The sequence below is a fragment of the Rhopalosiphum padi genome, chromosome 4 (assembly GCF_020882245.1).
Source record: "Rhopalosiphum padi isolate XX-2018 chromosome 4, ASM2088224v1, whole genome shotgun sequence".
Lineage (NCBI taxonomy): Eukaryota > Metazoa > Arthropoda > Insecta > Hemiptera > Aphididae > Rhopalosiphum > Rhopalosiphum padi.
In genome coordinates this window covers 27559645-27576384 of record NC_083600.1, presented here as the reverse complement: position 1 = coordinate 27576384, position 16740 = coordinate 27559645, and the positions used below count along the sequence as shown (strand labels likewise).

Sequence of the window (16740 nt, the reverse complement as noted above, 5' to 3'; positions counted from 1 at the left end):
TTGTAGGCAATATATTAACATAATATAACTATAAAGCGCTATTTTAATAGAGAAAACATCCATAAATCCACTAACCAGATTCTTAAGCTATATCGATAATAAAATAGAATAAAATAATGTATCAATACTGTAAATTGTGTCAAACAGAACTATTACACATAATTTAGGTAGATATACTGTTTACTCATATACCTAAATACCTTACATAATCGTAGCCAAGATTTGGTAAATAAAATTTGTTTTTTTAAATTTGTTATATTAGTGATACTTTAGATACTTAATAGTCCCTCATAAACTTTTAATGATGATATCGTAACGACGTAACCATGTAGAATAGAATTTAGAATTTTTCAGCAAATAACATCACAAATAGCGAAATAATAGGTACATAGTATATTTGAATAAATATAGTTAGGTATACCAGTATGACTAGTATGTATATTATATAGTTGGATTTAAGGTATTATCATTGATTATATAGTTATAGGAGGACTAATATAGGTGTACTTATATAATGTACCTATTCTAATAAATGTATCGACAACTATTTTAATTATCCTATTATCGTGATACATAACAGAATGACAGGATTGTATTACTTATATAATATATAAATAATAATCTAAATAGGTATCTAATCATTAATGACTATCTTACTTAAAGATAATATTTTAGTGTTATCGTTATCATAATAATTACACAATATTTTAAATGTGGGATAAAATGCAATAAAATGTTGAAATATATAGTACAAAATGTTATAATATAATGTATGAATAATAGATAGTACTATTATGATTAAATGCATAAAGTATTATAGTCCCAAATAGACCTTATTATTCGAAGAAACTATTTTTTTTATTGTATTACATAAACTAGATCGTAATTTACTTAACGAGAATATTGATATTTAAATGTTTTTTTAAAAATCAACCACTTGACTTAAATAAATATTTTTACCATCTAAATTTTTCTAAAAATTAGTATTACAAATTGACTATTTTAAATATTTTAGAAATTTTTTTTATTGATTTTAAAGTTTTTTATTTTTGGTATTAAAAAATAAAAAATGTGTAACAAAAATGTAGCGCAAGTGTTTATAAATTATATTTAAAAGAAATTTTTAAAAATATTGATTTGAACAAAAGTTATTTCATTTGTCTGTAGATCCCCATAGGACACCCCGCGCGTAGTCCTATATCTTATTGAGTATATTGACGTATTGTTATTTAAACTTGTGTACATTATTTTTTTTTTTATCTATTTTTATAAATTATAAAATTTCTTTAAATTTTTACATTAATTCACAACCATTTTTTTGTCATACCAAATACTTCGCTCCTAAATACAAATAGGTAACATGTTTGATGTTAAAATATGGCAGTTCCGCCAGTTCCTAAAAGTGAAAAGTTGGAGTCAAAATTCTAATAATATGGGTACCTATTATAATTTTACAACTATAATACCTTTAAATTCCATAACCTAAGATTGAATCCATAATTTAGTGTAATTATTTTACAGTTTTTATCATCACTGTTATACCAACAAAATTGAATAATTACTATTAAATACTCGTATTAATCAATTTTACAAAAATTTAAAGAGAAAATAAATTTAGTGATTATTATATTATAATATGTATGAAAAATTATTATTATATTATGATAATAGGATTTATTGCTATATTCAAGTGTTTGGTGTTTTTTTTTCAAATTTCCAAGTTTTTGGAAAATAAATATTATGGTGCTAATTTTAAATGTTTATGATTTACAGATAACTTGTTATAAAGAATAAATTGTGCAACCAGGTCGGTAATATGGAAAAGTGAATTTATTAAACTCATTAAGTATATTAAATTGTTTTTGAAAGTATTAGCATTGATTATACATACTAGTATTTATAAATGCATTTACTCATAAAAAAATTCAAGTTAATTTTTTCTTTTTATAATAAATTTAAAAATAAACAATTTTATATTTAATGTAATAAATATATTTTCATTACCAAATAGTATAGTACCTAGTTATTTCATTTATTTAATAGACATTCTTAAAATAACTATCTCATTTTTGCTCTAAATCAGATTATGTAAAAGGTAGTTGTGCACAGTCAGTATATGAGTTATTAATTTAATATAAACGCAAAATTTTAATGACCTGTAAACAATCCAAGTCTCTTTCAGTACTACCTGTAAGATATGTCTTATGTAAATTCTCCCAATTCTGTAATAATTTATTTTGAACCTAAATTATAATTTATAATTTAATGTTTATAATAATATAAACATAGAATACAAAAATATAAATATAAACATTTAACTATTTAAGTAAATAATAATCTAAATTAATTTCTTTAGCTATGAGCTGTAGTCAAGATACTATACTACGGGAGAATTTACCATTACTTCCGTCATTTTCTCGCAGTTTTTACTTAAAGAAAGTATGTAAGCTCTTCCAAATATACATTCATAATTTGAAAAATCCAATTTTTATTATGAAATGTAGGTACTATAGGTAATAGCGAACAATACAACTTATGTGTGCACATTAATTGTACAACTCGTTTGCCCACAGATTATTTCTTGTACTACACTAATTTAGGCACAGATATAGAGTATATTATATAATACTATTGATTATAAATACTATAATACTAAATACTAGTATCTATAATCAATGATAATACTCTTTTTCAATTTTAAAATCCCTATGGAGAGATTCAAATCTAATATCTATTATATTTGGATGTTCATAATTTAGTTTTCCACCCCACAAGGATGGATCAGAGTTTTAATTATGTGAAAATATTTGATACAAAAACACAATAAGTGAAATCTTACAAAATCGTATATAATATATCAAGTTATTAAATATAGTTATTCAATTTGAAAAATATATTTTCTCAATTCGATAACAATTACGTCAAACTAAAAAAATATTTAAGCCATTACATTAACATCCATTTACCTAAACATCGGAATTATTATTTTTATACTGCCATATTAGTGAATTACTAATTTGTATTCTACAAAACTAAGACTTTGTACAATATACAGGAGAGATAGGTAAGCATTAATAATTAATATTGAATTTTGAGTTTATCTTTCAATACCGATATGATAAGTAATATCAAGTTTATATTTTTATAATAATTATTAATTAATAATAAGTAAATTTACTTAAGTAGCCGATTGAGAATGTGAAGCTAGTACCGAAGGGAGGAAAATTTGGTGTTTGTAGTGGAGACGAGTACAACGTATTTCTTTTTTAGACTTCATTCTCTCGGCAAATGATGATACGATGAGCTAAAATTTAATGTAATCATTATGAAAATTACAGTAATGTATCTATTTTGCCTATACTATACGCCGGGCAACACTTAATATTGACGTGAAGTATGTAAAATTATAAAAAAATAATTAATATTTTATATGTTCAGTGTTCACACTACCTTTTATAAGTTTTCAACGATTTTTAGTATAGTCTATACCAAATATGACAACTGATAAGTACCTATACAATATTTTATAATAATTTTAAATATAATATATATATAAATAAACTTCAATATTAATTAGTTATCAAGACTCGTTATTAGATCCAGAAGGATTACATAAATTAAGAATTCTAAAATAAAGTTACAAACTCTGCTTCTAAACACGTACTATTTTTACGATATTGAGATTTAGAAACAGACCCAATCGTATAATATATTGAACTATGAGTGAATAATAATATATAAACATAACGTGTTCAATCCTTCAATCATAATTTTTCATAAATATTTAATAATAATTTAGGGTATCATACTTATAAATTAAATAATCCACACTCATCTGAAATTCTGAATTGACTGAATTTGGATGAAATATTACTAAGTTTGCCACAGTTTCGACATAATATTCGAAATAGAAAACTAGATCACAACGAGTTCTACAAACTCGGATTCTTACACATCTTTTAGCTTTATGTCATAATGTCTATCGTCTATGACAAATGCCAATTTTATTATCGTAAATAATTAATGATTCTAATAATATTTTAATGAACAAAAAAGACATAGTCAACAATAGGCAAACAAGCCGTTACTCGCATATTTAATTTTTTTTTCATAGAACATCTAAATACTTCTTGTTCAAAACACGATGAAGACGGATGAATAAATCTATTTTATCGGCAGTGGTGTATTGTATGTCTGTACTCTAGAATCTAGATAATATGGTTTAGCTAGATTTTATCGGAAGAGTCAATCAGTCAATGTTTACTGAAAATAATTAGGTATAGAAAGTGGTCAATAAGTAAAAATTTAGTATACTATAGTATTTTAGCTAGAATATACTACAACAGCTAGGTAGTTCAAACTTCAAACTATGAAAATATAAAAATATGTCTATATTATACAGGTTGGGTGAGTGGAATATCAAGTCAAGAATTAACCGTATGTCGTATAAACAATAAAACAAAAAATCAAAGGATTTTTAAAATGGCTGCAAACGAGTTGTGTCCCAACTCCCGTACTGAATTGTATCCCGCAGTTTTTTTCGGGTTACGCGAATTGTGTCCCTAACCTCTTATAGGAGATGTTTTGTTTGCATATTTATATAATTTTCATTAAATGATAGAAATGCGTCAAATATTATACCTAGGTCTTTATTCTTGTAGACGGGAGCTACTTCTGAATCGTTTAAGTAATAATTATAAAAATATATGATAGTATGATACCCGTTTTTCCAGAAGGTTAATACTTTGGAAATGGCACTTTGTATTTTTGTGCCATTTTCACAATAAATCCCTTTGTCATTCGTTTCCATAAAATAATGTTTGTCGACGAACAATTTATTTACTCTTTCTATAAAATGTTCAATTATTGTACCTAATTCGGCTATTTTGTATTGTTTACAATATATATTTAATGATATTACTGATATTAGTAAAGGTACTGTAGTTATTTTAATTTTTATGTACCTATATATATTATATGCATAATATTAATATGTTACAATGTAACAGTTACATTGTAATAAATACTTAAGTAAGTTTGATAGGTATTTGGAAAATCAAGAAGCGTACTTACCTACTTGATAATCAATTTTAACGTAATTGATTTTTTATATAATATATTGATATATTATTAAGATAATACAGCAAATATTAGTTCCTATAGGTATTATTGTATTAATTTTAATACAAATTAAATTTGAATAAGTATTATTTAATAGTATATAACATAAGTATCTATTTTAAGGATAAAAAATTAATTTTTAAATATTTCTAGTAATATTTATTACCCGTACCCGCCTATTTAATTAATAATTAGATAATAATAATAATATATAGGTACATAGGTATGTTATTTTTTTCAAATTGTCCCTCTTTTTTACATTAGAAGTTGTACCAAAAAAAATTAGAAAACAATTTATCATTTGAAAATGTTGTATAAAAATATTAAAAGTATTTAATTAATAAATGTATGTAGAAGGCAAGTGTAAACGACCTCCAACATTCTAACTCTTTTTTCTGTTGTTAACTATAGGCACAATTTGGCTTAGCCGCTTAGCCCCAGCCCCCTCAAAAAAAAAAAACTTGTACTCTTTATGTTTTTAATGTTAACACAAGTCACATATCCATAATATTGAATAATAAAAACTTTGAGCAACTTTGTCCTCTTTTATTTTATCGATGTTATTAAATTTCGTGATTTCTAAAAATAATATAGAAGTATGAGTAATTTTATACAGACAAGCAGACAACAAAAAATTTCCTAGGTATAATCCAGAGTATAGTATCACAGAATAGATTAAAATATAATATATTCTAATCACTGACTTCTATACTATAATACACCACGATGACACGATGTAGAGAAGATACATACATTCTCTACATCGTGCTATACAGTATACACTCACAGTATAGGTATATGTTCATGCTCACGGCCACGGCTATACTAGATGTTATAAGGTAGGGCCGGTAGGGGCAGTCGTCCGAAAAATTATAATATATTAGCACGATTAAAGATATATCTTAAGTCGTGATTACTAGTTTACTACCATAGAATAGAACATTTCTATGATACAATCACTCATTTTTTAAATAAAACTTTTTACTTATTTTTTTTTTATTGATAATAACTCTGTTATCATTTGCAAAATCTATCATATTATAAAAAAAAAAAATAGTGATTCACTATTCAGTATTAAGTCTCTTGAAATTTTACATTAAAATTTTGCTTTACAACATTTTATAAGCTTTTATTTAGTGTTTTTATTCAACTAATTTTATTAGTTAAAAATTATATGGTGTCAACAATTATTGTTTTATTATATAAGTTCTAGATTAATTACATGTTATTTGTAAATTGACATCACTCTCTTATAATATAAAATTGTAAGTAATACTAAATTTAGAAATGGATACTGACAATACCGACAACATTTCTCTGATGTTTGATATGCAGACATTTTCAAAGGTATGTATGCAAATATTTTTTTGGAACAAATTAAACTAAATAGGTACCTATCTTATTATCAAAATATGTGTTTTTCTGCTGAATACAAAAATTATAAATGTTGTTGAATATTTTAAAAATTCAAAATTTATTAATACAAAGTAGATACATACTTTTTAGTACTATCATATTATCAAGTAGTTACACAAACTACCCAAGGTAGGTCACCACTTAAATTTTTATTGTACATTTTTTTTAATTTGGCATCAAAAATACATTATTTTTTTTAAATTAAAAGATGTCCTTAATAATCAATGAGTACAAATTAATATTTCTTAGACTTACTTTGAAAAGGCAAATTGTGTGACTACAGTCAAAGGTGTTAAAACCAATATAAAACAATTTAATTATACTATATCAGGCACCAGCAACCCCCGGCCCTCGGAACTTTTTGCTGCGGCCCACCAAATATATTTCATGGTGTTTAAAATTTCAATTTTATATCTTAAATTGATATAAATTAAATTTAATTATGACTTTAATATAACAATGTGCACATCTCATGACTAAAAATATGAGCAAGAACGTAATCTAATCGTTATAATGTATATATCGTAATATATTTATATATATATAATAAATTATACTTTTTAATATTTTATTTTTATATGTGGCCCTCAATGAAAAACTAAAAAAAAAATTATGGCCCGTGTAGGTAAAAAGGTTACCGACCCCTGTACTATATTATATATTATTCAATATTCCATGTTTTTGTCTACTTCAACTGTTAAGATAATAGACTACCATAATAGTATACTGAATATATCTTATATTATAATGAAATAATGAATAATACTAGGTATATTGATTGAAATTCTTTTAAGTAATTCAGAATTTTACTTCATGGTCTTTAACGATTAGGCCTGACTGCCTGAGGAAAATCCCACCTTTACTTGCATGTAAATACTATATTTTATTCTATACTGCTTCTAACCATTTCTCAATTTAAAGGTTTCAATCACTTGTCTAATATTTTTTTTTCTTGTATTTATTTTTTAAGTATGAAAACTATAATAATATGGTTTGAGTAAAAATAAAATAATTATCAGTTATTCAGTTATTATACAAAATATTTGAAAAAAGTAGCTACTCAGTGTTGGCAATTCATTATTTAACGAATTATCGTAAAAATCATTATTTTAATTGAATTTAGTGATTAAAGTTTATAAATTTTACAATAAATATTAAAATTTCCTAGTTGATATAATATAGAAGATATATTTATTTTAATGTTTTTCTTGAAACACATTGTTAATTTCTATTTTACATGTACTGTGTATCTGAATAAATACAGATTACCTAATTATTCAGTACCTTATTGAACATTAATTTAGTTATTAACAATAATCATAATAATAATATAATATATTTTGCAAAATAAACAAAGTGATACATTGTATATATACAAATTAAGTATAAATTAGATTGCAGCACCATTGGACCATCAAATTGTCTGAATTGTCTGAAATGTTTGTGTTTTGAGCAAATTTATCAAAATGTATTTTTTGTTAATAATTGAAAAGTATACTTTATCTATCAAGTATCACCTTGTATTCTACACCCAAAATGATCAAAATTAACTCAATGAGAGCTACAAATTAGATTGTATTTAAATGCAGCTTAAATTTTTTTTTATTAGGTACTTAAATAAATTAATAATTTCTTTAATATTAAACTCAAGTTAGATTGCATTTTAATTGTATTGTGGTTCTAAGAACTAAAAATACAAAAATTAAAAAAAAAAATCCAATTTCATATTAAACAAACATTTTTTTCTCTTAATTTGAAATGTTCTAATTTAGTCAATTTTGCATTTAGAATACAAGTTTGTGTGTAAAAATGAAGTCTTCCAATAAAGACACTTTGTCAACAATTTTTTTAAATAAAAATTGATAGCCCATACACTTTCTAATTTTATGTTTTGCAAACAAAATTATAAAATATGCATAAGGTACTGAGTTATAGAGCATTTTTTTCTGTGGACAGATGAACATGGTATAGAACAGGGGTCGGCAAGTAATTTCCATTGGAGTCCTATAGATTAAAATAATAAATCAATGAGGTTTTGTGAACAAAATCTTTGTCAAATCTTTAAATTTGAAAAATAACAGTATAAAATTAAAAATAATTATCTAGTTATTACAGCAATTTTAATTAAAAAATTACAATATTATATAGTACTAACAGGGTCCAGAGTTTTACCTTCCGCGGCACGCCAGTTGCCAAACCCTGGTATAGAATATAGAAGAATATATTATATAAAACAATAATAATATGTAATTATGTATATAAATATTATAATATTATATGTATGTAAATATTATCATATTATATAATATATATTTTTTTTTTTAGGAAACATTTTCTGTTGATGAATTTTTAACAGAAAATCGTAATAAAATGACACTAGAAAACATGCGAGTTGAAATGGGAATTTTTCTTAAAGACCTGCGTACTAAAATGATAAATTCACTCAATGATGATTGTGACAAGTATTTTCATTTATCTAGTGGATTAATTGGTATTGATCATCAATTGGCAACCATAAAGCCAGGATTAAGTTTGTTAAGTAACTCTGTTAATGTATGACATTATATATTATTTGGAGTAATTTCTAGAAATATAACAATGTTAATAATTTTATTCAGGAAGCTAAAAACAATTTGGAGAATACATTATGTTATCTGGATAATGAAATACTGTTAAATAAAAAACTATGTGAAGATAAACAGGCATTTCATGCTATTCTGAAAGTTCAAAAATCTCTAGAAAAATTAGATGAATTATTATTGGATCAAAATGATTGTAATATAATCATTTTAACTCGAGCTGTGGCTGAATATAATCAGCTTTCATCAAGTATGATACAATGTAGTGATATATTGAAAACCGCGCATTTGAAGGTATAAAATATAAAGTTTTCTTTAAATTTAATTTTATGTTTAAGCATAAATCATACTTAATCTCCATATAATTTTATGATTCATTTTTGTTTTCTTAGAAACAAACAATGCTGAATAATTTATTAATGAACAGATTAAACGAAGCATTTGTGTCCTCAGTATCAACAAACGCAAATATGGTAAAGCGTTTTCTTGAACTGTATTTATCTTTAGGTAGAATAACATATGCTGAAGACGTATGTAGGACTGATGTTGTAACACCAAAATTGAGGTCTATACTGAATGAAAATTATTTACGGAGTTGTAAAGATGGTTTAATAGAATTATACAGTCATTGTTATGCATTTCTTCAAGAAGATATGAAATATTTGCTTCAAGCTGCAGAAGAACAAAATAATATGTTTGTTTCATAATTAATATTATTTTTTATTTCAATAAAAATGATGTACATTAATATGTGTATTATTTACTTAGGAGTAACAAGCTTAGCAAGTTTAATTTTGTTTCAAAAAGTATCTGGCCTGTTATATTTGATCAAGTAAAAAATAATTTACAGTGCATCTATAACTTCAGAGAACCTGATATTTTTATAAAAGTATGATTTCTTAAAATATTTTATAAATTAAATGTATTTACAACTCTTAAATTGGAGCATGGATATTTTAGAATTATAAAGTAACATTTAATGAATTTATGAAACATTTGGTTGAATTATCTATCTCACAACATGAAAGTGAGCCATTAAACAAAGAACAAAGTTGGAATGATTTTAAAAAATGCTGGAATCTGCCAATTTATTATCAATATCGGTAAGCTAAAATATATTTAAATAGTTAATTATTATAATTAATGGTTTAAGATATTTTTTCATAAGCTATTTTAAATATTATATAGTATAAAAATATTAAAATTTTATAAGAAATACTTTTAATTTAAATTTAAACCATTAAATTCAAGTTTTCAAGAGATTGGATTTTGCGCGGAAAATGTTATGAATCACGAAAGTTATGAGTCATGTAATGATGAAACATTTAAACTAAAAGTCACAAAAGCAGTGTGGAATTCTATGTGTTCTTGTTTAGACCCAAATATCTTCATACATCAATTGAGCCACAGGTTACATGACTATTAATAAATTTAAAATTAAGCATCAATGTTTGTTATAAAATTTTATATACATTTTAATTTATTATTTTAGATTTTTCAAATTAATATTACAGTTAATATCTAGATACCAGACTTGGGCAGAAGATGCTAATATCAAATCTAAGACTGATTTAAAAAACTTTAGCACTCGAATTAAATTTCTTGAAGATTTGGAAACTGATTTAAATATATTTTATACTAAATTAAATGATATATATTTCATGTTTGAAGAATTATTACGTACTAAGGTACCTGCTGATGTTTTAGAAATACAAAAAAGTAAGTATACCAAATATTTGAAACATTATTTGTATTTTTATGTTCCTTATTTTTACAGGTAGTATAGTAAATGAAAATATAAACACATTAATTAATAATTTAAGCAAATGTAAAGTGCAATCTGTGACAGATGAAGCAATGTCTCATGTAATAAGAGTAACTGATGTTCCAAGGTTGTTCAGGCATACGAATCGAGATTATCCAACTGAACCATGTGCTTATATGAAATCAATTGTGGTAACATTAAAGACATTACAGAATAAAAATTGCAAAAAACAAGTGTTAGATCATATAGTAACACAGTAAGTACTTAAACTAATAAAGACAAAATATGTATGATTTTAATTGTCTATTTATACTATCAACTTTTATTTTAGATACGTGGCTTATGTTGATGATGTAATGAAAGCCATAAAAAAAACAGAAGAAAGCTTAAGAAAACTGAAGAAGATTAGAGATCCAAACTATAAAGTTAATTCTGATGATGATAAAATTCGTTTCCAGCTATCATTGGATATAGATTACTTGTTACAATCTGTAAGTTAAATTTATATTTGTTATAATCTACTGCTATTAATGTTATATATTATTTTATTTTCATTAAATGTGTTAGTTTTTAAATTAAGTGTAAAGGCGTAAAGCAATACCTATCGAATTACTTTAGTTAATATTTTTTTTTTTTTAAATATGAGGTAAAAATTATTTCACCTACCAATTGGTTTATTGAATGGAAATCGTATTTACTTGATACTCTATAACGGTCATTAATTAATCTCTAAGTGTTAAGTCAGATGGAAAATTTCAAAAATTAAAAATCTGAAAAAAACTAAATGTTTATAGGTATTGATGAATTTAAAGGCTTCTAGTAGTTTCATTGTTAAAAATTTAAGTAGCAATAAATATTTAGCTTATTTCTTCATTATAGTTAATTTTATCTTATTTATCTGAATATCTGTTAACCTATATAAAAAGATAGAAATATTTGAAAAATATGAAAGACAAAAATAAAATTGTTGACACATATAGTACCATGAATTTTTCTATTATTCATTACTATGGGTAATACGAGTATACATTATACATGTTATTAGTTTTTATCAATAAATGCTAAGTTGTATAGAATTATAATGTAATATTGTTTCAATTATAATAGTGCATTATTCAGTAGAATTATTACTAGCTATTGGAATTAATGAATAAGTACAACAAAAAATTGAACTGTATGCCTGTGTAATTTAATTTTAAATTACTTTTTCACTTTTTTTTTTAATTTATGCATTTTAGATAGCATTAAATATTTATTTAGATCCAAATGATCCAATTATCAATTCTTAATAAGAATAAATAACAATTGTGAAGTAACAATAATCATCCATATTGTAGTTAAAATCTTTTCTTTAAATTTTACAACATACTACATAGGATATGATTTACATATTATGTATTATATTATTAAAAATAACAACAATAATATAGCAAACAATTAAAATTCATCTTGTTTAAAAATTAAGAACTACAGCATCCAATTTTTACAAATTTTCATTTTATATTAAATGAAAAGATCACAAATAATAATGTAATGTTTTCTTTATCATTTATGTATAGAAATACATTATTTAAGTATAAGAGATTATTAGTGAATTCTGCAAAACTTTTTTATAAAACTGTATTTATTTTAAACTATACCATTTGATGTATACCTAAGTATAATTTATTTACATATTTTATTTCAGATTGGCGATATGAGTTTACCAGAAGTAAATGATATTGAATTAAAGTTGGACACTGCAAAACAAACAATCCTTGTTGATAAAGTGCCATAAACATTAGAAACATTAAAAAAAAAAAAAATTATACAGTTTAAATATTTATCTTTATTTAATATTAATAAAAAAAATTACTTAAATTATGTTTTTATCAACTCATTCGACAATCATTAAAATCATCAGATAATGGATCAATTCCAAATTGATCACGTATAGTATCCAAGTCAATACTGTCAGGTCCTTGTTCTGCAGTCCTCCTCATATTACGTAATATAACTTCAAATGGATCAGCCAGCATACGTCTTTGGTTTAATATAGCTGTTGCACTATAATTTTTTATTATACATGTGTTATCTACATCCTATAACATTACATTACATTACATTAAATATTTTAATTTAATTTTAAGCATAATCTTATAAAAAAAATATTTAATGATTTTACATCTGACAACGGACTCCATAATTTGACTTCATTATCAATACCACTAGTTGCTAACATAAACTCTGAAGGATGAGGTTGTACACAATTTACGATTGAACTATCACCTTTCAATATGAGCAAATTATTCTCTGTATTTTTATCCCACACAAAAAATAAACCATCATCTGATCCAGCTACTATGAATTGATTTTGACTATAAAAAATATAAATTTTAAATATTTAAAAATTTATAATATATTATCAACAATAACTTTACTTTCCAAAAAAGTTAGCTTCTTTGATGTCAGTAGATGTATTACAATGCCCATAATATCTATGATGATAATCTTTTGAGCGATTGCTAAAGTATTTTTCAAAGGTCTTCTTTTTAGTTTGTTCAATGTGTATATCATCAAGATATTCTGGCGGAGGATCAGGTAATTTTTGTTTTTCTAAATAGAAAATACATTAAAAAGTTAATTAATCAATAAATAATTTATATAAAATATTAAATAGATGAATACAAAAATACTAATAAAATAGTTACCAATTCTTTCTTTATTCATAGATTGTCCATTTACTAAATCTTTAAAAAGACATTTGTAGGCGGCACTAGTTTTGTATGATGGGTATTTCTTTGTGAACTGATCTAAATACATTTTAGAGTCTTTTAATTTGCCCAGTTCGTACAGGCATACTGTCAAACGAAAATGTGCTTTCATATGATTTGGCTCCAGTTTTAACGCAGTCACACAATCTTTAAGGGCTGCATAGAAGTCTCCATGCCACTTTCTTTTAATGTAAGCTGCAGCTCTATTTGAAAATAGTACACTGCATTTATGAATATCTATCGCTTCATTATAAAGAAAAATGGCAGCAGTGTAATCTTCGTTTTCAAATAAATAATTTGCCTGTAAATCATAACAATACTCATTTATTTACTGTTATATAATGCATAAATAAATGACATTACACAATTTATAATCTATATTTCATACCTTTAATTTTAATTGCTCTACTTTATCTGGTAGTGTCGAATGGGAAACAGGAACTGGAACATCTATCAAATCTAAAGAAGAACCTTCCCCATTTTCTCCTTAAATTATACAAATTATTAAAATTGAATGATTAAATAGTGTATAAATCTTATTATTGTACAAAGAAACTTACGAGGAACTTTCATAACTTTAGGGACGTTGAAAAATGCATTATCAGCTTGATCCATTAAATTATATAGATAAACATATTCACCACCATAATTAACCAATAACTCTTGTCCATCAGGACTAAAAGTCAAATAAGTAATTACATAATTCTTTTGTTTTTTGGGTAATATTTCATTATTGTATGTATGGATATGACCCGGTACAAAATATTGAAGTGCAGATTGAAATTTATTTAATGTTTCAGTTGCGTTATCATCATTACATTCCAAGACTAAATCCGAAGAATTTTTTGGAAATGCATATTTTACAGAAAATGATGACAGTGATCGAATCATCCTGCGGTCATACAATCTTACATACTGATCATTGGCACCAACTGCAAGCTGCTCAGTTTTAAGTTGGTTTATATCTAAACATTTAGCTTCAATCGTTTTTCCCAAATGACCATATATGGATACCAAAGTAATTTTAGATTTGTCATTAGGACATTCATGACTCATTCTCATATCATGTTGACTGTATTAACATCGACAAACAATTAAATGTCAATAATAATATTATGACTACATTGAAATTAAATTAGACACATTCACTAGAGAACCCATACCTGATGCATCCATCTTCTGAGGCACTCCAATAAACACTTGGTGTATCATTTGCTACAGCCAGACGTTTAATTCGTCCTTGAGAACAAATGCAATTGCTTAATTGTTGACCTGTTGTTACATTATATGTATGCGAACTCCAATCACCAGCACCAGTTGCAACTATATCATTATTACAACTAGGTATAAACTATATATAAAAAAAAAAATTAATATACCTATTAACCTACAATGTTTTTTGTAGCACATCAATTATAAAATAATATTACCGTAATTATTTATTTAAATTTGTTTTCACTTTTATTAACTAAGTACATTTACTTTGTTTGCCAAGAGAGTGTGGTTGCGCACAAACCAAAACAAATCATTTCCCACCATAACCACCCAAGTCCCACCTCCAGTCATATTCGCAGAATAACCACATTTGCTCAGCAAACAAAGCAAATATAGGTTTTTTTTAAATATACTATGGTGTTTAATATACCTTGACAGAAAATATGTTGCCACGGTGTAAAGTCTTAATAGTGGTTTTAACTTTTTGTAAAAATGGATCCCATAATATAACTTGATAGTCATCAGATGCTGATGCTAAGGTGCTGAAAAATGATATAACCCTTAATGAACATATCTTTTAATAATCATAAATTTCTTTTTAAATGAATATTTTCAATAATATAATATACCTTCCACTTTCATTCCATTGTAAGCAATTAACACATCCTTGATGTCCTTCTAATTGAGCGAGTAATCCAAGTTTTGAAATACATTTGTAATTCAAATTACTTTTTAATGCATACTTTGTGCTGATGTGATCCTAATTATCAATAATAGTTTTTAAATTAACCAAAATAAAATGTATGTTAGAATGTTAATATTACGTTCAATTCTCGATCCCTTATCAACTGTAAAATGTTCCGACTATTTCTTGCCGAAGACATTATAATCGATATGACAATTGACTTTCACTCCAGCAATCAATTCTACTACTTATAACATTATAACAGAATGATATTTTAAGGGTCAAGTTAAAATATAGAATTTAAACTACTCAAAACTACATTAAAATTGAAACTCTAGAAAAAAATAAGTTGAAAATCTCTAAATTAAAACAAAGAATAAATAAAATACGAAAATAGCATTAATCATTAGTCTTGGTAGCGTAGAGTAGATAAAATGTATGGTAAAAATAATTATATGCTTAATAGTTTATAATTATTACACATAGATTTCTGTGATCAATGATCAGTAATCAAATAGTAAAATGTAAATATTGAATACTGTGTTACACTATTACTCTATAAACGTATAATATTAAATATAAATGGTTACGACTTTAGATATCACAGAACAAACTGTCAGAGCTCAGAGTCAAGATTTGACTAATTTAGTACTTTAACATTTTCATAGTCAGTGGCCTGCAGTGATCATCGCCAAGATTTAACTTTAACAAAGTAATTAGGAAATTACACTGAACGACTGAAATTATCTTATATTATTGGATAATAAGTATAGATAATAAAGTAATATATATAAGTTAATGATAAAGATAATAAATGAAGTCAATATCCACCATTTTTGTGGATATTAACACATATGGATATTATCACAAAACATTCTGGCCACCTTAGATCATATACTGTGGTCTATGGATGCACGAGCCAACTAATGCCTCAATTCCGGTGGCAGAGATTACCTTGTTATCTTATATATATTATCAGTATTTTATGTTTATAATGTAAAATATTTAACAAATCAACCATTCTTATAAAATGTATCCAATGAATTTAAAAATATGAAAATGAAACCTAAATAATAGCCTGGGTTCAGTTTCGACCTTATTATAGTTTATTCGAAGAACTTTTAATTTATTTGTACGTTTAGTACGTATTTGTTTCTTTTTGCATATAATTTTCCTTCATGGTTAAATATTTTTCCAAACAACGCA

At 24.8% G+C, this 16740-nt stretch overlaps 2 protein-coding genes across 2 annotated transcripts; one reads left to right on the top strand and one right to left on the bottom strand.

Annotated features, from left to right (window-relative positions):
- The first annotated feature begins 6171 nt into the window (after nt 1–6171).
- LOC132929254 (conserved oligomeric Golgi complex subunit 2) lies at nt 6172–12741 on the top strand. The gene is made up of 11 exons (XM_060994462.1): nt 6172–6468; nt 8863–9090; nt 9156–9410; nt 9509–9810; nt 9885–10005; nt 10077–10219; nt 10368–10526; nt 10609–10835; nt 10894–11137; nt 11213–11372; nt 12569–12741. The coding sequence occupies exons 1-11, from the start codon at nt 6409–6411 to the stop codon at nt 12656–12658; spliced, it is 1989 nt and encodes a 662-aa protein (XP_060850445.1). The 5' UTR covers nt 6172–6408; the 3' UTR covers nt 12659–12741.
- On the bottom strand, nt 12357–16394 carry LOC132929253 (WD and tetratricopeptide repeats protein 1-like). The gene is made up of 10 exons (XM_060994461.1): nt 15674–16394; nt 15479–15609; nt 15280–15391; nt 14798–14985; nt 14195–14706; nt 14023–14120; nt 13572–13935; nt 13302–13476; nt 13046–13238; nt 12357–12962 (listed from the first exon to the last, which is right to left on the bottom strand). Exons 1-10 carry the CDS (start codon nt 15731–15733, stop codon nt 12753–12755), a joined length of 2043 nt encoding a protein of 680 aa, XP_060850444.1. The 5' UTR covers nt 15734–16394; the 3' UTR covers nt 12357–12752.
- Between the last annotated feature and the right edge of the window lie 346 nt (nt 16395–16740).

What these genes read in the sequence shown, in the direction of transcription:
- LOC132929254 (XM_060994462.1), top strand. Translation starts at nt 6,409, where the DNA reads ATGGATACTGACAATACCGACAACATTTCTCTGATGTTTGATATGCAG. An exon ending in TGTTAAGTAACTCTGTTAAT is followed by an intron (nt 9,091 to 9,155) that starts GTATGACATTAT and finishes AATTTTATTCAG; the next exon opens with GAAGCTAAAAACAATTTGGA. An exon ending in TGAAAACCGCGCATTTGAAG is followed by an intron (nt 9,411 to 9,508) that starts GTATAAAATATA and finishes TTGTTTTCTTAG; the next exon opens with AAACAAACAATGCTGAATAA.
- LOC132929253 (XM_060994461.1), bottom strand. Translation starts at nt 15,733, where the DNA reads ATGTCTTCGGCAAGAAATAGTCGGAACATTTTACAGTTGATAAGGGAT. An exon ending in TAAGGGATCGAGAATTGAAC is followed by an intron (nt 15,610 to 15,673) that starts GTAATATTAACA and finishes ATTGATAATTAG; the next exon opens with GATCACATCAGCACAAAGTA. An exon ending in CAATGGAATGAAAGTGGAAG is followed by an intron (nt 15,392 to 15,478) that starts GTATATTATATT and finishes ATCATTTTTCAG; the next exon opens with CACCTTAGCATCAGCATCTG.